Source organism: Equus asinus, chromosome 8, assembly GCF_041296235.1.
Source record: "Equus asinus isolate D_3611 breed Donkey chromosome 8, EquAss-T2T_v2, whole genome shotgun sequence".
In the NCBI taxonomy this organism is placed as follows: Eukaryota; Metazoa; Chordata; class Mammalia; order Perissodactyla; family Equidae; genus Equus; species Equus asinus.
In genome coordinates this window covers 78157634-78182051 of record NC_091797.1, presented here as the reverse complement: position 1 = coordinate 78182051, position 24418 = coordinate 78157634, and the positions used below count along the sequence as shown (strand labels likewise).

The 24418-nt window shown below is 38.3% G+C and overlaps 1 protein-coding gene across 24 annotated transcripts in view; it reads left to right on the top strand.

Moving 5' to 3' along the window:
- ATXN2 (ataxin 2) overlaps positions 1-24418 on the top strand; it is a 136811-nt gene that overhangs the window by 94428 nt on the left and 17965 nt on the right. For 7 of the 24 annotated variants that reach the window (XM_044775868.2, XM_070516051.1, XM_070516040.1 and 4 more), the window contains 7 exons: positions 9394-9578; positions 9917-10049; positions 13676-13729; positions 18912-19057; positions 19737-19964; positions 22236-22404; positions 23245-23862. In XM_044775868.2, the coding sequence (XP_044631803.1) occupies positions 9394-9578; positions 9917-10049; positions 13676-13729; positions 18912-19057; positions 19737-19964; positions 22236-22404; positions 23245-23273 (944 nt within the window). In that variant the 3' untranslated portion in view covers positions 23274-23862. Of the gene's footprint in view, positions 1-9393; positions 9579-9916; positions 10050-13675; positions 13730-18911; positions 19058-19736; positions 19965-20955; positions 21031-22235; positions 22405-23244; positions 23863-23994; positions 24130-24418 lie in introns of those variants that run through there. The other 17 variants (XR_011505333.1, XR_011505331.1, XR_011505332.1 and 14 more) reach the window with 6 other exon arrangements.

Genomic DNA, 24418 nt, shown 5'->3' with positions numbered 1-24418 from the left:
GGATAGGGATCCAAATTCATTCTTTTGCATGTGTATATTCAGTTGCCCCAATATCATTTGTTGAAAAGACTGTTCTTGTGACATTAAATTATCTTGGCATCCTTGTTGATATTTATTTTTCTTCCATCATATGCAAAAGAAAGCATACTATATGTATTGTTCTGCACCTGTGGGAGATTTTTTTTATTTTAAGACATCATATTTCCTAGAAATTACTACGTATCAGTCTATCAAGATTTTTCTCATTCGTTTTTTTATTGGGTTGTCTGTCTTATTGAATTGTAAGAGTGTGGATTGATACAAGCCCTTTTTCTTTTTTTTTTTTTTTTTGAGGAAGATTAACCCTGAGCTAACTGCTACCAATCCTCCTTTTTGCTGAGGAAAACTGGCCCTGAGCTAACATCCGTGCCCGTCTTCCTCTACTTTATTTGTAGCATGCCTACCACAGCATGGCTTGCCAAGTGATGCCATATCCGCATCCGGGATCCGAACCAGCGAACCCCGGGCTGCTGAAGTGGAACGTGCGCACTTAACCGCTGCGCCACTGGGCCGGCCCCACAAGCCCTTTTTCTGATATATGTATTTTAAACATTTCCCTGTAGTCTGTGGCTTATTTATTCACTTTTTAAAATATCTTTGAAAGAGCAGAAGTTTTAAACTTTGGAGTCCACTTAGCAATTTTTTTTATGTGGTTGTGCTTTTATTTCCTATATTTGCATACTCCAAAGTAGCAAAGATTTTCTCCTGTGTTTTTTTCCCAGAAGTTTTATAGTTTTCTCCTGAATTTTACATTTGGATTTTTTGACTTATGGTTTTTAAGATTTTCCCCACTGGTGTAGTAAAAGAATTCATATGCCTTTTCTTCTAGAATTTATGTAACTTCCTTTCTTTAACATTTATATCTGACCCATTTGGAAATTATCTTGTACACAGTATAAGGTATGAATCCACTTTATCTTTTTCCAAGTGGCTATCCAAAAATTTTTAAACCACTTTTATTGTACTCTAATTTACATACAATAAAATGTATTCCTTTTCACTGTACATTTTGATGAATTTTGCTCAGTGTATTTACTCTTGTAACTGCCTCATCATTAAAGATGTAAAGATTGTGCTTTGTGCCCCTTCTTTGTCAAACTCTGCTCCACTCCCTCCAGCTCCTGGCAGCCACTGATCTACTTTCTCATACTGTAGATTAGATTTAACTTTTCTAGTTTTTTATAAATGGAATCATATAGTATATGGTTTTTTGTGTCTGGCTTAAACAGCATTATAATTTGAGAATATTTCATGTTATCACTTCTATCAGTTGGTTCATTTTTATTGCTGAGGAGCATTCCATTTTTATTATTATACCATAGTCAGTTTACCCATTACAGGTTGATGGGTGTTTGGGTCATTTCCAGTTTTGGGCTATTGTGATTATGAATAAAGCTGTTAAGAGCATTTGTGTATAAGTATTTGTGTGAATATTTGCTTTCATTTCTGTTGCTTAAATACTCAGAATTGGGATTAGTGAGTTGTATGGTAAGTGCATTTTTAAATTAATAAGAAACTGACAAATTGTTTTACAAAGTGCTTGTATCATTTTACTTTCCAACTGATCAGCTGCTTATGAGTTACAAATACTCTATGTCCTTGCCAACACTTGGTGTTGTCTGTCGTTTAGTTTTAACCAGTCTGATGGGTGTGTTATGATACCTCACTGTGGTCTTAATGTGCATTCCCTGATGATTACTGATCACGAGCATGTTGTGTGCGTTTGTTGGCTGTCAGTCTTCTTTTGTAAAGTGTCTCTTCAAACCTTTCCGCTTTATTTACATTGGGTTTTGTTTTCTTACTATTAGTTGTAGCAGTTATTTATATATTCTGGATACAAGTCCTTTATCAGATAGAGGTATTATAAATATTTTCTCCCAGTATGTGTCTTGCTCTTAGCAAGGTTTTTTTTCTTTTTTTAGTTTTTATTTTTTGAAGAGCCAATGTTGTTAATTTTGATGAGGTCCCATTTATCAAGTTTTTCTCTTAGAGTTCATGCTTTTTTGTATTCTTTGCTTCTTTTCTAATAGAAGCATTTAAAGCTACAAATTCCTAATCATTGCTTTAGCTGCGTCCCTAAAACTTGATGAGTTGTAGTTTGTCTGAGAGGACTGCTTTTCCGTCCAACCGCTCCCCACATTGATTTTTTTTTTCAGGTTTTCTTGACTTTTCTTCTTTGTTTATTTTTCTATATGAGCTTGATATTCAGCTTGACAACTAAATTAAAAAAATCAGTTGACTTTTAAAAACCTTTTTATTGTTGAAAATTTGAAACATACAAATAAGCAGTTAGGCTCATACAGTAAGATAAAAGTACTCATCACTCTACTTTAAACAATTATAAACTCTTGGCCAATGTTTTTCATATACAATGTCCCTCCACCCTCATTATTTTGACGCGTATCCCAGATATATTATTTCATCTGTAAATATTTCACTTTGTAATTATAAAAGATGGGGAGTCTTAAATAAAAACAAACAAAACACCTACAGTACCATTATCACACCTAGAAAACACCTACAGTACCATTATCACACCTGGAAAACACCTACAGTACCATTATCACACCTGGAAAACACCTACAGTACCATTATCACACCTGGAAAACACCTACAGTACCATTATCACACCTGGAAAGAATTGACAGTAGTTCTCTAATACCCTCTAATTTCTTTGGCTACTTTTAAAATATATTTTTTTAGAGCTAATTTGTTCCAGTTGGGATCCAAATGAGGTTTACAGGTTACATTTGTTTATCATATTTAAGTCATTTTTTAAAAATTGTTTCATGTTGTGGTAACTGTTTATTATGAAAATTTAAAGACATTATCAGCTCATGGCCATCGTCTTCATTCATATCCTCACTCTTACACCCTGCCGTCACTAGATTATTTTGAAGCAATCCTAGACATTGTATCATTTCATCCATCAATATTTCAGTGTGTACCTTTAAGAGTTGTGACTCTTGCTTTGTTTTAAATCATAGTTAACAGTACCATCATTCACACCTAGAAAAATTAGCAATTATTTCTTGCTATGAAATATCCAAAGTACAAACTTCCCTTACTGTCTTATAAATTTTTTTTTTTAGCAATTAGCTTGTTGAGCTACAATCCACAGTCCACACTTTTCTTTTGATTGATATACTCTCTTAATGATAAGTCTCTCAATTTATAATTTTCCCCTTAGTTTTTTTTCCCTTCACATCTTATTTGTATCTAGCTTGTTTGTCTTGTATTCTTTCCCACCAGCTGAATTTCATGGATTGCACCCCTGTGGCGGTGTTTAAAGTGGTCCTCTGTCCCCTGCAACCCTTGTAAATTGACAGTAGATGAGAGAGGCTTAGTAAGATTAGCTTGTATTTTTTTTAAACTTAATCTGGATGTTTCATGGATGATGTGTGTGCTTTCATTAGGTGTCACATAATGTCATCTTTCTTTTTTGTGATCATAGAAGTAATTTGGCCACCTTATCTATCCAGGATAACATGTCCTACCAGCTTTTCTCTATTTTAGCAGCCATTGATGATCATTGTTTAGCCCTACCTCCATTATGCCATCAAGGGTTGCAAAATATGACATTCTCTTTGTATCATCCCTCTTCAATTACTAGGTGGAATATTTCTATAAAGAAAAACTTTACCTCGTCAAGCTATTTGGTTACTGTGAGGTATAGTTTGTGCAAGAAAGGCAACTAAAATGCCTGTCATTTCAAGGTAGTGCTCAAAATAATCAGTTGGTTTCCTATTATCCTCTAAAGATTGACCAATGAGGATTTTAATATTCAGTTTGCAAGTCAGCATTTTTTTTTCTTTTCTGTTTTTTTGCTAAATTTTAATTGAGTTCATAATAGTTTACATCAATGTGAGATTTCAGTTGTACATTATTTCTTGACTGTCACCGCACAGGTTCTCCCTTCACCCCCTGTGCCCACCTTCCACCCCCCTTCCCCTGGTAATCACTGAACTGTTTTCTTTGTCTATGGGTTTGTTTATATTCCACATATGAGTGAAATCATCTGGTGTTTGTCTTTCTAGTCTGGCTTATTTTGCTTAGCATAATTCCCTCCAGGTCCTTCCATGTTGTTGCGAATGGGATGAATTTGTCCTTTTTAATGGGTGAATAATATTCCATTGTATATAAATACCACATCTTCTTTATCCAGTCATTAGTGGATGGGCATGTGGATTGTTTCCAGGTCTTGGCTGTTGTGAATAGTGCTGCAGTGAACATAGGGGTGTATATGTTACTTTGGATTGTTGATTTCAAGGTGTTTGGGTAGATACCCGGTAGTGGGATAGCTGGGTCATATGGTACTTCTATTTTTAGTTTTTTGAGGCATCTCCATACTGTTTTCTATAGTGGCTGCACCAGTTTGCATTCCCACCAGCAGTGGATGAGGGTTCCCTTCTCTCCACACCCTCTCCAACATTTATTATTTTTAGTGTTAGTGATTGTAGCCATTTTAACAGGCGTAAGGTGGTATCTTAGTGTAGTTTTGATTTGCATTTACCTGATGATTAGTGATGTTGAACATCTTTTCATGTGTTTATTGGCCATCTGTATATCTTTGGAAAAACGTCTGTTCATATCCTCTGCCCATTTTTGGATCAGGTTGTTTGTTTTTTTATTGTTCAGTTGTGTGAGTTCCTTATATATTATGGAGATTAACCCCTTTTCAGATATATGATTTGCAAATATTTTTTCCCAATTGGTGGGTTGTCTCTTTGTTTTGATTTTGTTTCTTCTGCCTTGCAGAAGCTGTTTAGTCTGATGACCTCCCACTTGTTTATTTTTTCTTTTATTTCCCTTGTCTACGAGGACATGGTTTTCGAAAAGATCCTTTTTAGTTCTATGTCAAACAGTGTACTACCTATATTATCTTCCAGGAGTTTTATGGTTTCAGGACTTATCTTCAAGTCTTTGATCCATTTTGAGATTATTTTTGTGTATGGTGTGAGATAATGGTCTACTTTCATTCTTTTGTATGTGACTGTCCAGTTTTCCCAGCACTATTTATTGAAGAGACTGTCTTTTCTCCATTGTGTGTTCTTGGCACCTTTGTCAAAGATTAGCTGTCTGTAGATGTGTGGTTTTATTTCTGGGCTTTCAGTTCTGTTCCATTGATTTGTGTGCCTGTTTTTGTACCACTACCATGCCATTTTGGTCACTCTGGCTTTGTAGTACATTTTGAAGTCAGGGATTGTGCTACCTCCATTTTTGTTGTTGTTTTTTTTTTTTTCCACAGGATTGCCTTAGCAATTCAGAGTCTTTGGTTGCCCCACATGAATTTTAGGGTTCTTTGTTCTATGTCCATGAAGAATGTCATTGGGATTCTGATTGGGATTGCATTGAATCTGTAGATTGCTTTGGGTAGTATGGACATTTTAACTTTGTTTATTCTTCCAATCCATGTGCATGGAATCTCTTTCCATCTCTTTATGTCATTATCAATTTCTCTCAGTAATGTCTTATAGTTTTCATTGTATAAGTTCTTCACCTCCTTGGTTAAATTTATTCCTCGGTACTGTATTATTTTAGTTGCGATTGTGAATGGAATTGTATTCTTTAGTTCTCTTTCTGTAAGTTCGTTTTTAGAGTACAGAAATGCAATTGATTTTTGTAAGTCGATTTTGTACCCCTCAACTTTACTGTAGTTGTTAACTATTTCTATTAGTTTTCTGATGGATTCTTTGGGGGTTTCTATATATAAGATCATGTCGTCAGCAAACCGAGAGTTTCACTTCTTCCCTCCCTGTTTGGATTCCTTTTATTCCTTTCTCTTGCCTAATTGCTCTGGCCAAAACCTCCAGTACTATGTTGAAGAAGAGCAGTGATAGTGGGCACCCTTGTCTTGTTCCTGTTCTCAGGGCAGTGGCGCTCAGTTTTTGCCCATTGACTATGATGTTGGCTGTGGGTTTGTCATATATGGCCTTTATTATGTTGAGCTAATTTCCTTCTATCCCCATTTTGTTAAGAGTTTTTATCATAAATGGCTGTTGGATCTTGTTAGATGCTTTCTCTGCATCTATTGAGATAATCATGTGTCTTTTATTCCTCAGTTTGTTGATGTGGTGTATGATGTTGGTTGATTTGTGGGTGTTGAACCATCCCTGTGTCCCTGGTATGAATCCCACTTGATCATCATCTATGATGCTTTTGATGTATTGCTGAATTCGGGTTGCCAAAATTGTGTTGAGATTTTTGCCTTTATGTTCATCAGCAATATTGGCCTGTAGTTTTCCTTTTTTGTGTTGTCCTTGTCAGCTTGCAAGTCAGCATTTTTTTAGAGTCACATTAAATTTATAAACTTATAATTTATAAATTAACTTAGGGGAGAATTGCTATTTTCTATTGAGTCTTCCTATCCAAGAACAAATTATGCCTTTCTGCTTCTTTAAACCTGCTTCTGTCTTTTCAGCAGTGTTTTTAAGTTTCTCTTAAAGGTTTTGTGTGTTTCTTCAGTTTTTGCCTTAAATATATATTTTTTTATTAATATAAATCGAGGTCATCTTTTCCATTGCAATTTCCGGGTAGTTACTTATGAAGTCAGTTTACGAAGTACTATATATGAAGGCTGTTGCTATCTTTATGTTAATTTTATATCCTGCAGCTTTACTTTGTCAAATAACGGACAGAGTGAAGCACTTGCTTCTGAAATGCAGCCATGTATTGTATAAAGCATATCTTTCCTGTGTGATAACAGGGCCTTTGTACAAAACCACTTCTTTGTCTTCTTGGTACATAGTGCAGTATTATCTCTTTTGCACCCTGTGAGAAAAATTGAGTTGTGTTTGAAAATATGCCTAAGTCAAGGACTTGATTAAGGTAAAGCAGAATTTCTTAGGCTTAGCACTGTTGACATTTGGGGGCAGATATTTTATGTTGGGGGGGCGGTGTCCTGTGTGCTGTAGGATGTTTATTAGCATCTCTGGCCTTTACCCGTTATATGCTAGTAACAACCTCCCCTTCCCCTAATTGTGACAACCAAAAGTGTCTCCACACATTGCCACATATCTCTTGAAAGGCAAAATTGGTCTTAGTTGAAACCCATTGACATAAGGAAATGGCTAAAGTATCATCCCTCTAAATTGTAGTTTAGGGGCTGGCCCTGTGGCATAGTGGTTAAGTTCAGCATGTTCTGCTTCAGCAGCCTGGGTTCAGATCCCAGGTGTAGACCTACACCACTTGTCAGCCATGCTGTGGTGGGAACCCACATATCAAGTAGGGGAAGATTGGGACAGATGCTAGCTGAGGGCTAAGCTTCCTCAGCAAGCAATAAATACATATATAGATAGATAGGTAGGTAGCAGTTTAAGTTAAGGTAGATTCAATTTAGAAAAAAACCCTGCCACCATAAAACCAAGTATATCTCAGGGCCGGCCCTGTGGCCAAGTAGTTGAGTTCATGCACTCTGCTTCAGTGGCCTGGGGTTCGCCAGTTCAGATCCTGGGCATGGACCTACATACCATTCATCAAGCTATGGTGTGGCAGCATCCCACATAGAGGAACTGGAATGACTTACAACTAAGATAGACAACTATGTACTGGGGCTTTAGGAAGGGAAAAAAAGAAGATTGGCAACACGTTAGCTCAGGGCCAATCTCTTCACCAAATAAAAAAGGCTATCACAAAAACAAACAAACAAACAAAAAACCAGGGCCTGGCCGTGTGGCCGAGTGGTTAAGTTCGCGGGCTCCGCTTCCGAGGCCCAGAGTATCATTGGTTCAGATCCTGGGCACAGACATGGCACCACTCATCAAGCCATGCTGAGGCGGCATCCCACATGCCACAACTAGAAGGACCCACAACAAAGAATATGTAACTATGTACCAGGGGGCTTTGGGGAGAAAAAGGAAAAATAAAATCTTTAAAAAAACCCCAACCAATCAAAGGTATCTCTGTACACATATGTGTGCATATGTGCATATGCATAGAAGATTATCCAAAAGGCTACATTCATTGTTTACTCTTTGGGAAGAGAATGGTTTGCAAATAATTGAAAGGGGAAATTTCATTTTGTATTATTGAATTTTTTATCTTTGAAGATTGTATTCAAACGTTTTTTTTTTCGTAACTAAAATTTCTGATTTTAAAAAAAGACAGTAAACTTGACTAGCTTCTTTTTTTTTTTTTTTATATGTAAGGGTCATAATCAAGTATCAAAAGAAAGAGTGATGGTGAATAGGTTAAACTCAGTAAGCTTGATTAAACAAACTTTCATTTGATAAAAATTATCTTTACTTTGGGGTGTCTTTTCTTTACTGAAATATAGAATCTCAAAATTAAATTTAGAAAAATATTACTGTGTTGGTTTCTTCTGTTTTGTAGCTTGCTTTTCTAAATAAATAAAACAATATGTAACTAACTCTCCTAAATTTCAGCAAGTCATTAAATTTTTTAGCAAAAAATTTCAAATATTTAAAATAAAAACCAAATTCTACCTCTAAATTAGCAGTTACTTGTATAATCAATTCTGATGGTTTTGTGAACATACCAAGTTATACATTTTTGTGCCTCATACCTTGTAAGCAATGGCTCATGATTACTTCCCTCAAGTAGCTTAGTTAACACCGCACCATAAACCCCTCATAGACAACAGTCAATGCCGTAACAGACGTGAGGAAAAGTACACAGAGCGTGCAGGTAGCTTTTGTGGGGGGAACTGGGGAAAGACATTACAAAGAGGAGGACAGTTGAGCTAAATTCTTAGCTAGAGCTTTTAGAGAGGGAGGACCATATGCAGAAATCTATGTGAAATAATAAAAGACATAAAGTAATTTTTAGAAGAGATATTATTTAGAAACCTGCCACATGATAGTGTGTTATGCTGTGTTTAAGAAAGAGCCAGCAGTTGTGTAAGAATTCAGTGATGGGAAATTAAGAAAGATTGAGTTAAGATTAGTGTTGTGTCTGTTTTGACTTTTTTTGTTGTGTTTTGTTTTATTTGAATAAATCCACTGCCCTTCTATTGAGTGGCATAATTTGGTGTATCAAACAGGGATCATCTGAGAAGTACTATGAATGAAACATTGTTTCATAGTGCTATGAGTGTCTATTGCCAGGGACCTGAGCAAGTGTGTGAATCATCATAGAGTCTCTGAGGAAGTTACTTTCAAGCTGACACCTGAAGGACAAGTCAGAATCATCCAAGCTGGGAGTTGTGGATCAGTGTTTGTGGAATAGCATGGGATATGAAAATAGCCCAGAGTGGCTGAAGTGGTCGTGGGAGTGGTATAACATGGCGTTGGAGGGGCAGGCAGGAGGGTAAAATCATGTAGAGCCTCGTGGACCATGTTCATGTATTTTAGGCTGAGATGCTGTTTTCTAATACCAGGTCATCTTTTTCTGCAGTACCAAATATGCCCCAACAGCGGCAAGACCAGCATCATCAGAGCGCCATGATGCACCCAGCCTCAGCAGCAGGCCCCCCAATTGTGGCCACCCCCCCAGCTTATTCCACACAGTACGTTGCCTACAGTCCTCAGCAGTTTCCAAATCAGCCTCTTGTTCAGCATGTGCCACATTACCAGTCTCAGGTAAGGCTGCAAGGTTGACATGACGGAAACCTTGGCTTTTGTTCCACTTAAATATCTTTTAATTTTACCTTTTGATATGGTAAAGGGGTTTTCCTTTATATTTTGCACTTTGTGTTATAGTGAGGTAGATAGCTAAGGATTTAGGGGGCCTTTTTAATATATATTAGAAGGTTGCTGATTAACGTAAGTGTTTCAAAGGAAATAAGCAAGAAAAGTTTTAGAGTTATTAGAGTTGTTTCTGGAAATGTGGAAACCATTGAGTTAAGACATCTAACTAAAATATGCATGACTCTATTTGATATTTTAATACTTTTTCTTTATTTTTTGTTTGAACACAGCATCCTCATGTCTATAGTCCTGTAATACAGGGTAATGCTAGAATGATGGCACCACCAACACACGCCCAGCCTGGTTTAGTATCTTCCTCCGCGACTCAGTACGGGGCTCACGAGCAGACGCATGCCATGTATGGTAGGAAGCACTTCGTGTGTCTTTTTCAGTGTGTGTGACTATTCTTAATTTGTTTTAAAGCTCTGAAAAGATACTCTGTTTAGGAGTAACTTGGCCTTTTATGACATTGAGGATCAAGAATCTAAAGAAAAGATGAACCCATTTCTGTCTCTGACCTGTTGGAAGTCTTGGCAAGTTATTCCTACTTTTGTTCCTGAAATTCCTATCTTCAAATGTCTCTCCTTACTTTAACTAAAATGTAATGATGTATGTAATGGAAAGCATCTTTTGTGGAAAGAGGTATCTTCCTCATAGTATTGTTATTTGGTGTGCCCTGCCTAAGGCATGCAAGAAAGTTTTACTGTAATGAAAGCACTGTCCAGCAAAACATTCTGCTTCACTGCCTGCTCTGGGCGTCACTGGCCTTACATACTTTTCTTGCTATTTGTTGTAATGCTACTGTGTTTCTGCATCATGCTGTGTGTATTTTAAGTGGTCAAAATTGTGTAATAATAGATCTGCTTTAGACATGATTCACACTTTAATCAATATAAGCAGTAGTAAAATGAAAACGAGAAGTAGTCTGTATAAAATTAAACAACGTATAGAAGAACAATAATCAGAAATTACCATCTTAGTTTTGTGGCTAGAGAACTTTGTACAGGTCAATGTAGCAGCTGTGTAAAGTACTAAAATAATATGGTTTTCAATGTTGAGAATTTAAATACTATTTCCACTTATATCTTGTAATATGGAATGAATGAGGTTGTCCCATACTATAATAATTTTTCAGAATGCACCTTTAATTAGTACCAGTTTCATTAAGATGTAAGTTTTGTTTTGAACTTTTCTGAGAACTCCTATACTGTCACGTTGGTTTTCCCATTGGCATTTCAGTTTTTTGGAGTGGGAGGAGAGAAATTTAAGTTTATTCATGCAATTGAAAAGTGTGCCACTGTGTGAATGAAGTTACAATTGCATGTAACTACCTGGACATTTCATTTTTTAAACCTCTTTAAACTTTTGAATGACTAAAAATGTAAAGGTTTTCCTTTTTTTAACTTTAGATGCCGGTTTATCACATTTTGTAGGTTACCAGCAATAGGACTCCAGCAGCAACAGTTATCCTTCTTGTCACCCGTGAGCCACCACTTAACGCTTTCTTCCTGGTGGCGTGCTCCTGTCACAGAGGTTCACTAATGATAGGAATTTTACAAGATTACAGGCATTATTTTTATAAAATACTTTTAAGTCTGATCTTAATTTTCCATATTATCACTTAAAACTTTCTATTGTAGATTATGCCCTTTAAATAAAATGATGTAATTGCCACATTTTGGAAAGCGTTTCTTTCAAGAGGCCCATCTGTAATTTAATTGAAAAATATAGTGACAGACTGATTTGGCTTATGATTTTGGTTATGATCCCTGTCATAGTCATGTCTTTAGTTGTTTTAACCAGGACTAAGTATGTTTGAAAAGGCACCTTTGATTCATCACACTGGCTTTTATGCAGTTTGTATACATTTCAACAATTTTCCAGTTTGCTAAAAGGTTTAGGTGAAAAGTTCTTTATTATTGTTTGTACATTTCTGGAGAATACAGTATGATTTAACAAGCGGAAGAAAGCATTTCTTTCCTCCCTTTTTCTGGCACATTCCCCTTGGACTAAGATCTGAAACTTTTGAGCTAAAATTTCCATTGCTTTGAGGGAATAGTGAACTGTGTGCCCGTGCTGTTGAGACAGGGTAGTGATATTGTGACGTTGAGCAGGATCTTCCTCTTCAGTGTGTGCACTCACTGCCAACATCTGGCTTTGTCTTTTGGATGGATGTTCATTGGTTTGAAACAGCCTGTAAAGTAAAGACTGTATTTGAGGCACTAATGGTTTTTATAACAACCTTCCCAGAGCATGTCCATTTGAAAAGCAGTTGGCCTTGGACCCTGAAGTCTATTTAAGTGTGGGTAAATAGGAAATATTGCAAACAAAACAAAACATTAGACTAATGTCCAGTGAAATCTTGACTGAACTAGTCATCAAAGCCAGTTCTTTAATGCCAGGAGAAAGTTGCTCAATCAAATCTGAACTACTCTCCTGTAATTGACACGGGTTGTATTTAATTGATGACTGTTGGTGAGGGCAGGCCAGGGGACGGCTGTGGATTTGGTATGATTGTTGCTGGTTAATCAAGGTTCTCTTTTGGATACTTCATATCCTAAAAAGAACATTAGGAAATGAATTATTTTGTTCTTTGCTGTCATAAGCCATAATTTATCTGCCAAAGCAAGTTCGTTAATTGTTCGGTAATTTATTTCAATTATTTTAGATCTTACAAATTCTGCTTATACTGAATATAGACACATTTTAAGTACATTATTTTAAACTAAGACAAAACTGTTGCATGGAAATGCTAATTTTGTACTCATTTCCAACAATTTATATTTTATATTCCCAAAGGAACCAAATATTTTGAGTATGAATTATTTTTTTTATTAAGCTATGCCCTATCTAGATTTTGAAAACTTGTTATACAAACAAAGGAATATGTACCCAGATGTTGGTGACAATTAGATGTCACCCTTTTTGCCTTTCATTAATTGTTATGGCCATAGCAAAAGGCTTTGAGAATAGAAAGGATCACTGATAACTGCAAAATGAGACTGATTATTGTTTTTAAATTCTTGGTATATTTACTATAAATATGCTAACAGATTACTGAACAGTTAAAGCAATAGTTGTAGATAGATATTCCAAGTGATTGTTGACCTTGGTTTTTTCCAGCTACTTTAGAAAGGATCATGACCACAAACTTTATCTCTTTGGCCTTGATCTGTCATGTTGCCTCTGCCCCTCCCAAGAAGTTACTTTCTATTTGCTTACCATCTAGTCTTCTAATTCATGTCAATTATGTTTTATGGCAGTGTTGTTTTCCCTTTCAAAAACAGTAATAATGAAGCTTTCTCTACTAACTAAAGCCATCAGGAAGTTAGATCCAGAATCCTTTTTTGGTTTGTTTTTTGATAGTTGAATGCAGATACATTAGAAAATACAGCAGGCAAAAAGATGTAAAATGCACCTGTTATCCCTCCACCTGTTAACGTTTTGGTGCATATCCTTTTCAAGTGTACTTACACACACACACCCCTGTATGTAGACATTTTAATATGTTATATCATATCCATGTTTAATACTACTAATATTATGCTTTTAAATTTTTGGATCCACTACCAGATGCCCAATGAGCATCTTACAGAATAATGACATTTTAATTAATAATGATTTGCAAAATTGTTTGTCTTTTGAATTAAACTTGGTAAATATTGGTTTATTATGGTACATTATTTATATCAAGATTGTTCAATGGAATGTCATGTTGGTCTTTTTATATATAATAATTTTATTTCTTTCATTTAAGCGAGTCAGCATGTGGAACTTGACATCCCAATACAGAAGAAAAGTGTCTTTTGATTCAGCCCTATCTTATTTAATTTTGTAGCCGTGTTTAAAGTGCTTGTCATCTCTTGTAAAATAAGAAAAATGAATTATGCGTGAATACAAAAAAGTTACTAAATATGTCAACCTTTCCAGAAAATTAGGAAAATGCACACCTCAAAAGGCTAATTTACCTTTCTATTTCCCAAATTCAGCATGTCCCAAATTACCATACAACAAGGAGACAAGCCCTTCTTTCTACTTTGCCAGTGAGTTGGGTTTTTTTATACTAATTTTAATTGAACAGTAAAACACTTTTTAAAGAATACATGTTAAGGGAGTAGACTTGTTGAGCAATATTTTCCTTGTGCCGTACAAAATCATTAAAAGTATGTATATCCACAAATAATTGAGAGTTTAAAAAATGAAATATAACCCAGCTTAGGAAAGCTGGAGTTAATAAAAAATTGAGTTGTTTCAGAAGTTAATTTTTGCATACCAAGCAAACATGTGACTGTTTTGGAAATGCTTAATATTTTCCTTGTTCGGAGAAACTTTTCCTGAATGGCTTTTTTTTTAAAAAAAATAAAAACAAGCCACAAGCTTAGTATAAAAAACTTAAAATGTTAGTTTTTTTAGTATCCTATTAAGAAGAAATTTATCCTTATAGGGATTTTTGATTGAATAGGATTGAAATACTAGGGGAGAAACATTTCTGTCTTTTCAGTCTTTGCATGACTGGAGGTTTAAAATACTCAGGTAGCAGACACCTCAGGATGTCCTGAGTTTAAGCAGGAAAGCGTGACCTAGCAGCTCGATTTCTACCAGAGATTATCTTTGGCAATACGGGCCCCCTCTCACCACCGGTGAAAAGGTAAATGATTGCTCCCAAAAGGAGAAACTTAGGGCAGGGCTTTCTTTTGGAAATGAACTTGTAAGGTGTGTTTTCCCTATTGGTAGGGCAGTTTTTAAATAAGGCTAGTCATGGACTTTTGGTATTTCAATAGGAAAAATACTAACGTGCAGAAATCCTTTAGAAATTTATGCCAGTAATATGTGTCACTTTATGTGAAATGCTATATTCTAGAGGATATTAAGGATTAAAATTTTATTTAAAGACTAAATTTTGAATTATTTTAAAATGACTCAATGTCTGAATCTACTAAATGCCAGATTTTTAAAAGCATTTAGAAAACATTTTGTTTTAAATTTTCATTAATTGTGCCATGACTTGGTATCCAAAAATAAGTGTGTATGTATTATTTATTTGGTGCTAGGAAATGTTAACAAATTTAATCCTTTAATAGATGCTCTTTAAAAAGGAGTCTTGCTGTGTGTGTGTGTATATATATATACACATATATATATATATATATATATATATACTATTAAAGGGAGACTATGGATGTGATATAGTATGTAAAAGACAGTGTCAGTAATTTTATTATGTACTCAATTTGAGGTCTCAAATGTAGTTATCCTCACCATCTTACTGTCTCTGTTAATAATTTTGGAATCAGTTTCCTGGTAAGTAGCTAAAAGGTCCTTAATCATCACACCTAGGCATTAACTGCCTTATCACAACTTCCCCTAAAAGAGAATGTCAGTACTTGTTAAAAGAAACTAACAGTGGAGTTGCTATTCATAATTTAATTGGCTGCTTTGTACCATCTCACCACCACCCCCAAGCCGTTTTGTCATGGTTTGGTCTAGTTACTGCCTTTTACTCCCCTTTTAAAGAGTTTTCAACTTTCCTTCATTTCCTTTTTTCTGAATTTAACATCAAATTTAAAAGTTGGGAGATTTTGTTTTGTTTCATTTTTAAAGTTTTGCATTGCTGGTGATCTCTCATGACTTGTGCATCCAAGGTCAGAAGAACAAATGTAGTTACAAATTAAACACACAGCCTTACCACTGAATTGGCTTCAGTAAGACCATGGCCTAGGAAACTATTTTTGGAATGTGGTTAGTGTTAGGAGGATTTGACAAATCGTATATTTAGAATTTTAAGCATTTATATCAAGGATCGCAGTGAATAGGAAACTTGTGGGCCAGGCCTGGCCCAAAAAAGCAGTGCTTCTTTGATTAGCTAGCTTGACCTAATTCAGGTTTCATGAAGGCAACGCGAGTTTTATAGATAGAAGTGTAACTATTGACTGGCTAAATCAGAATTTTGAAGAAAATTCACTTTATTTTTAACCTCTCTGGAATCTTTAGCAAAATTAATGAGCATGTATAATTAAAGCAGTTAAATAATGCATGTAGCTCAGTAAAGCCCAGAATTTACTGCCCTTCGCTTTCCTTCTTCCTTTCCTTGATTCTGTTATATTTTTCCCCTCATCTACTCTATCTTGGTTCCTTTCTCTTGTCTCCCTCTTCCCTTCCAACCTTTTCTTCCCCCTCAGCAGTTTAGTTTTCCTCTCATCCCAGCTTTCTTTGTCTGCTTCTTAACTGGCCTTTCAAGGAGCCCAACTATATTTTTGTTGTTAATAATATTGAATTAAATGTAAATTTCCCATTTTTCCCATTTAGCTACTCAATTTTCTTATTTGAGGGGGGAAAAAAGTTCCTAAATAAGGTATTTGCTTAGCAAAATATCTTTTAAGCAAGAAGATGAACAAAGGAAAATATTTCTAATTAAGCCTGCTTAAATTTTATTTGCAGCTTATGGTGTACATCTGCTTGATTTTTCTTAAAATGCATGGTAGTTTACTAATGTGTAGGTGGGAGGAGTTTTTAAACAAGCCTGCAGATGCACTCAGCTTGGGTTGCCTGAAGTCTTTGTGCCATGAATGCAAATGAGATATAGATTAGAAGACTGTGTTTTACATAGCTTTTCAATATTGGTAAACTATCATAGAGATGCCTTTTGCATAGTAAGAAATATTTCATCTTTAATTTTCTCCAAATTTCAAGATTTTAACATTTTTTCTAATTGATGAATAACTTAATTATGAGACTTCGTGGATATAATTATTCTCTTTATGATGGCCATGTTTTTATGTGTGAAAATTAGCATAGCACCCAGCTAGAGGTATTTTTTAATTTATTGTTACTTTTTATTTCCTTAATATTTTGCTTAGAAGGTAATTAAAAGTGAACTTTAAAACTTTTCAGTACAAAAATTTCTTAAATAAAGCTTAAAAAATGAATAGAAACTCTGATTGGGGCCGGCCTGGTGGCATAGTGAATTAAGTTCATGCACTCTGCTTTGGCGGCCTGGGGTTTGTGGGTTCAGATCCTGGGAGCCGACCTACACACTGCTCATCAAGCCATGCTGTGGCAGCATCCCACATACAAAAGAGAGGAAGATTGGCACAGATGTTAGCTCAGGGATAATCTTCCTCACCAAACAAACAAACTAACTAAATATTAACTCTGAGATTCTGTATTCTGTCTTTATGAAACCTCATAAATAGAATGTGGGATTTGGAAATTGCTTTCTCCCAGATTTAATATTGTTACAAATGAAATGTTTAAGAAGCTTGCGGGTAGGGAGGGTTTTAATGCTCATGGTTTGAAAATAAGGGAGCGTGAATAACTCTAGACATCACTATGCAGTAGAACTTTCTGTGATGATGGAAATGTGCTACAAATTGTGCTATCTACTCAGCAGTCACCAGTTACTTGTAGCTTTTTTAATTATTTAAAAATAAATTTGAAAAATAAGTGTAAGATTTTTACAAGAACAAAGTTAGGTTCAAACTTTATCAAGTCTTTTAGACCCAGTCAGTGCCTAGACAGTTTTGGGGGATCTGAAAGTTAACTTAATGAGTATAATGGTGAAGAATGGCCTTTTAATAAGCCACCAAATTAGAAGGAAGACACTGACTGCTTTTATGGACTCATGGGACTGTGGAACTCAGGAAAGCAGTTAGCACATTATCTTTCCCAGCTCCCAGAAAACAGTCTCTGACTTTTCTTAAAAACACCCAGAGGATATATTGCCACAGTTTTCCTTGTTAATATGTTCCAGTGTATGTTAACTCTTATAGTTAGGGAAATTTCCCAATGTATAAACAGAAGTGCTTTGTTTAATCTAATCTGGGTATTAACGGATGTTAATACCTGCTATGGTGTTGGCAGTGGATGCACAGGTGATCCTAGCACTGGCTCTTCGCCTCACCCGTCCTCTTTTAAAAGATACATAAGTTGGGGAGATAACCAGTTGGGCTGGAGTGTTGGTGGCCCTTGGCCCTACAGTGTCAAGCATTACAGAATTGCTTTGTGTGCCTAACCCTCTGCATAACATTTATGTGGGACATACCCAGAGTCATCTATGTTGGTGACTCTTGGCAGCCTTGTCTGTTAGACTGCCGAAGGTGGGGTGTCTGATCCCAAAGCCATGCTTGCTTTCTATTCATCCCCTGTGTCCGTATTTGCTAACACATCATATGAAGAACTATTTTGGAATTGTTTCTATGTATGGGTTTAGCGTCTCGGGGATTTTAGGACTAATTTGAGAGAAGGCTGGAAGTCACATGTTGCTGGAGATGTCTCTTGAGAACACTGTCCTCGGCTCATTGTCACAGCATGTTTAGATTTGTATCAGTGCTATCGATAGTCACTGGAAGCAGTGAACCCATCTTCTTGTGCTTTTGATTCTCAAATTGCTATTTGGGGAAGAAGTGAACAAATTAGTTTATACCTAATCTCCGTGTTTTCTACCAAGGTATGGTCTGTGCTGAGATTCACAAAATTGGCTTTGGGTTCTTATCTTTAATAAACACATTTTTACTTAAACTGGCCCATCATATTTCCTTTTGAAGTTACTCTAGTAAAATCTTTCTGAAGGCTGAGACGCTTTGAAGGGAGTTTATTTTTCTAGATAGTTAAGGTAACTCCATCTACTAGGTTTTATAAAGCAGAGGTGAAAGTGCCTTACAGAGGGAGGGCCCAGGGAACGGTCTGAGTGTCAGAGAAACTTCTGTGATCAGCTGAGAGATTGTGGTCATTTCGCCCTGAAGATAGAGCCCTGACTTTGCCACATACCTTATGCAGCCCCTGTACTGTCTGCCCACGGGTCACTGTGCCAGCTCCAGGGCAGTAGCATGGTGAGGTTAGCCAGATGATGGCCTTGAGCTAAAGTAAGTGTGTGTGTGTGTGTGTGTGTGTGAAAGAGAGGGAGATTGTTCAAATTGTTTCTGCCTATGCTTTTAAGTTGCCTTTTCAGGAAAACCTAGTGACTGTTTTAAGAGTAAGTTTAAACTAGTTAAATTTTAATATAATGTAAGCTGTGTTATATGAATAAATGCTAGTCTGATTGTTAAGCAATAACTTCACACTTATTTTTTCGAGAAAATGGATGATTTAAATGGAGTCAAATATAGAGATTGGTAACAACATAAGTTAGGCATTGAGCATCAAGAAAGCTCAGTTGATGAGGCATAGAAGAGCAGTTAAGATCATCCTGCATGTCAATTCTACACACTGCTTTTTCTTTCACTTTAGTTTCCACTGGCTCCCTTGCTCAGCAGTATGCGCACCCTAATGCTACCCTACACCCACATACTCCACATCCTCAGCCTTCAGCTACCCCCACCGGACAGCAGCAAAGCCAACATGGTGGAAGCCATCCTGCACCCAGTCCTGTTCAGGTAAGGAGAAACTCAGAGGTCTTCACAGAACTGCTTCCTCATTCTATTAACTGAACGTTTTTTCCAGTGCAAGGCAGGGTGCTAGGTACTACATGATCAAAACACCTGGCAGCCCTGCCCCGTGGAGCCAGCATACAGTTCTGCAGGCTGTGACTCTGGGGTGGGTGGGTTGGTTGGTTTTTGAGTCACATTAAGATACATACTGAGAATAAGGTGATTGGGGTGATTGGATAAGTTCTGGAACCTTACCAATATTGAAAAATCTGATTTAACATAAAGTAAGGAATGTGTATGGGATGGCTTTTTTTTCATTCCTAATGTTTATGAGCTTTTTTCCTATTAGTTTCTTTAATCATGTTTGTTAACAGAGGCATTTAAGGATCTCTTTGACATCTGTCATCCCCTGGGGCAGTAGTCTTATTTTACCGCTGCTTAGTGGGGGGTTGTAACTATCAGGCTGAGAATCAGGCTTGCACCCCAGAAAGAATGTCTCTGAACAGGAGGCCCCCCTAGCCCTGTTCTTACCACCCTCTCCATTCTCTTGTACTTAGCATTGCCCCTCATTTAAATGGGCCCAAGTGGAGCCTATTTTCATGTGCAAAGTTCAGCTTTGTGTGTGACCCTTAACTGTTTTTCATTAAAGAACTGGTTTTCTCAGTTCTTCCCTGATGCTTTGCAGCACCATCAGCACCAGGCCGCCCAGGCTCTCCATCTGGCCAGTCCACAGCAGCAGTCAGCCATTTACCACGCGGGGCTCGCGCCAACCCCACCTTCCATGACACCTGCCTCCAATACGCAGTCGCCACAAAATAGTTTTCCAGCAGCACAACAGACCGTCTTTACGATTCATCCTTCTCATGTTCAGCCGGCATATACCAATCCACCCCACATGGCCCACGTACCTCAGGTAAACCAGCTTTAGCCAACTTTCTGTGAAGACCAAGTAGAATATGAAGGTTATCACATAAGCAGCAAAGAACTAGATGCTCTCCAAGCTAGGAGACCCTGTGTATGATGCCATTTGCCTGTCTCCCTTCTCCCACTTAAAAACATGTGATCTGGCCCTACATGAATGTTTGTGTGGTTTTGTAATGGGATCAGTGAAGTTGCTGATTGGTCAGTCCTTTAACATTTCCCAACTGAGACCTTAAAAATATCTTTGACTCTGGAATGCCTCTCGGTCCTTCTCCTTTCTGTGTCTGCTTTGCTATGTTTATATAGCCTCATTGCTATATATATGTATACATATATATATTCTCTCTCTCCCTCCCTCCCTCTCTTTCCCTCACTCTCTCTCTCTCATCCAGACACACTCCCACACCCCCACACCCCCACACACAGAAGAAGTCTGGCAGGGAGGGTGGGCCTTCACAAATTCTCAGCTCTCTGAGTTGACTACCCTGGCCTGTCAGCTTGAATGTTAGTGACATGAGTTCCAGAGAAATCTCTCCACTTGTTTTCCCTGGCTATCTACATATCTGCTATGACCATATGTTGTACTTCTTGAAAGGGCTTGACCTTGTACATTGTTGCAGTGTAAGTAGAAGCTGGAAGCGCCCAGGCCTTCCCATTTTTCTTAAAGAGCAGCTTTGGGAGTGCTTTGGAGCTCACCTCCAGTGTAAGCTTCTAAAGGTGGAGAGGTGTGGTTGCATCTCAGTGGTTGCTGTCTGCATCGGCTGCTGACAAAAGTCCAGTGCCATCCAGGGCCAAGTTGGATTGTCTTCCAGAGGAGAAGGAGCTGCACTGCAGTTGGGCTCTAACACTGTCCTTGAGGCCCTCCTTGGAGCTGTTAATGGGTGAAGTGGCTGTATTCGATGTCTTTTTGCTGCTTTCAGAACAGAACTCTTAGGCGGGTCTAAGCTAGACTGCCTCACGGAACTCCATTTCATGTCAGACAGTGTGCCACTGAGGCTCTGGCGTGGTGGGGGCTGGAGATGCCACTCAGTTGGAGCTACCTTTCAGAAGGCGACCTTGTATCTAGTTCCACAGCTCTGGGAAGTGTGGGCGTCCTCCCTGCAAGTGTAGGTCTGTAGTGTGGTGCACTGCAGTGGATGATTTGCTTTTGACGGTGGGGAGGGAGCCGATTTGGTCAGATGTGGGCCGGCATGGTTTGGCTGAATCAGGAGCTTCATGAGAGCTGGGGTCCTGTAGATGTCTAGCAGAGGCTGGTGGCTAAGTAGGTATGTGAATTTACATGTAAGTTGGGGTTCCTAAAACCTCACTTTTGTGTTTCTGTGTTGAAAGAGCAAAAAGGTTATTGCTTATAGCGAAGCCCAGATATGCCATGGGCTCATTTGAATATGTAAGAATAAAAAGCATTTCATCTAAGGCTTATCATGGTCTAGAACAGTACACGGCACGGGAGGCAGGAGATGAGGGCTCTTCCTGGCCCTGCCAAATCCCTGCAGAGCTGGGATCCAGCTATTTCGGCTCACTAAAACCTTTCCAACTAGACAGTGAGACCAGGTTGAAGTCACTATCACTTGGTACAGGGACACTGGGCTGTAGATAATTTCAGATTATCCCTCCCCATCTCACTGGAGCCATTACCTGCAACCTCCTCCTCCTGCTCCATCAGTGTATCTTTTAGCAGAGTAAGGGGGCCTGAGAGTCTCTTCTCGCACTGCCCTGACTCATTCTTCACTGAAGTGTGCTGATGAGCAGGCCAGAAGCTGAGGGGGAGGGGAAATAAGGCAAAGGCTGAGTAATCCACAGGGCAGAATTTGACGGTCCCTGCTTATAAGGTAATAATCTGCTTTCCTATTTGAAAGGAATGTTATCTGTAAAACTACTTCAGGCCCCACATGGAAGCCAGGTTCTGAAGCATCATTGCATCTTGCCTCCTATTAAGTTGAGAAAGCTGCCCTTGGGTCAGGGGTCTGATCTTTGTGAAGACCTTGCTCCACATATAGAATCGAGTGATGAGAAATGTTGAAGGCTAGGACATTGCAGCCCTGACTTTTACCCAGGCTTGCTGGGTGCCTGCTCCCTCAGCCTTGCAGGATCTGCTCAAAGGTGAAACATGTCTGCAGGTCAGTTGATGATCCACTAGGGAGCATTCCCAGAGGAAAGACTGTTGCCCTTTCCTGAGAGCCCTAGCCCAGTAAAAGGAACACAGTTGACATGTTGTGTAAGCTGGAGATGTTGCCTGTATGCGTAAAAGAGCTCTCTGTTTCAGGCTCATGTACAGTCAGGAATGGTTCCTTCTCATCCAACTGCCCATGCGCCAATGATGCTAATGACGACACAGCCACCCGGCGGTCCCCAGGCCGCCCTCGCTCAAAGTGCACTACAGCCCATTCCAGTCTCGACAACAGCGCATTTCCCCTATATGACGCACCCTTCAGGTGAGGCGTGTGTGTGCAGGGGCCGCCGGGCACCCCAAAGCATTCTGCTCGCACAGGTCGAATGGTAGGCAGGGCCAGCGCTTTGAGCCCCACATTTGAGAACTAGCAAGACTCGTCAGAGTGGCACAGTAGGGACTGTGACGATCAGTTCAGCGTCAGGGCCTGAGGCTTCCAGCAGGAGCCAAGTCTGTGTGTGTTCTGATGGTGCAGGGATCTGGCTTGATGAGAAGCAGCAGCAGCAGTCTGGGTAGCTGATGCATGCTTAGGACTCAGTTGGCCTTCCTTGTTACGATAGGCGGGACAGGGCAGCGCTTTCCTTCCTGAGTGCCAACAGTCTGACATGTGGGGGGTTACCACCATGGCAGAGTTTGATTGTAGCTCTGGAGAATACTACTGATGAGAGAGTGCTGTGTATGGATCGGTTTGAGGGTAGTCTTAGCTCCAGCCTACACCCTGACAGGGAGAGAATGCCCGTGATTGCGCTCTAACACTCGATGGCTGCCATGGCGACATTTCAGTCTGACCTGTTACTCTGAAAGCAGTACTGGTGCTTGGCTAATATTTGGGGAGGGGGTATGTTAAGGCCGTTTTTCCTACCCCATGAGCAACAAGTCTTCTAGGAGTTTTATCTGAAGTGGTTTTACGTCTGACTGGTTTGTTTGTACCCACCCACCTACCCTTCCCCTTTTTGGTACAGATGGGAGGGGAAAAGAGTGAATTAAATTCTGAGTCTTATTCAGCTAGCACAAGGATAGTTTACAGTCACGTGCTGCAGAGACACTAGGCTAATGTGCGGTGTTGCCAGTTTTCTGTTTAAATATTCACTTTTCTTTTTTACAGTACAAGCCCACCACCAACAGCAGTTGTAAGGCTGCCCTGGAGGAACCGAAAGGCCAAATTCCCTCCTCCCTTCTACTGCTTCTACCAACTGGAAGCACAGAAAACTAGAATTTCATTTATTTTGTTTTTAAAAAAATATATGTTGATTTCTTGTAACATCCAATAGGAATGCTAACAGTTCACTTGCAGTGGAAGACATTTGGACCGAGTAGAGGCATTTAGGAACTTGTGGGCTGTTCCATAATTCCATACGCTGTTTCAGAGTCCCGCAAGTACCCCAGCTCTGCTTGCTGAAACTGGAAGTTATTTATTTTTTAATGACCCTCGAAAGTCATGAACACATCAGCTAGCAAAAGAAGTAACAAGAGTGATTCTTGCTGCTATTACCGCTTAAAAAAAAAAATCAAGACTTGGAACGCCCTTTTACTAAACTTGACAAAGTTTCAGTAAATTCTTACCGTCAAACTGACGGATTATTATTTATAAATCAAGTTTGATGAAGTGATCACTGTCTACAGTGGTTCAACTTTTAAGTTAAGGGAAAAACTTTTACTTTGTAGATAATATAAAATAAAAACTTAAAAAAAATTAAAAAATAAAAAAAGTTTTAAAAACTGATATCAAGTTAGTGTGTGTTTGTATAAGCTATTTCTATTATAGGATATGTAATATCAAGGCAGGAGGGCTGAGTGTGTTTTCTTAATATCCTGGAAGGTTAGTTGTCAAATGATTTTTCTTCTTCACCTTTAGTTCTGGTTCAAGGTATCTCTAGAAAAAGACAAGACTGAAATATTCTCTTTGGTGGATAGAGGTCTGCTTCAGAAGGAGGAAAGCTGGCCAGAGTTGGGCAGCACTGAAATTCCACATCCTCATGATGCTGATTCTGTAAGCTTCCTTTTTAATATCTCCTGAACCCAAATGAGTGTTAGTCAGAAGTTGTCCTGATTCAGGCATCTGTCTGTTTTACCAGTAGAGGGCAGGAGACACTTTTCTTAAAACTGTGATAAAGAAATACAGAGGGCAGAAAAGCTGAAAAGATGCAGTGATGTACAAAGCAGCTTACTGCTGTAGACTCATAAGTGTCTGTTATGTCCCCATTTTGTGGGAAGAGGACAAACGAAAAGCAAGTGTCTAAGCAGGGCAAGGATTTTGCAAAGACCATAGTCATGATAGA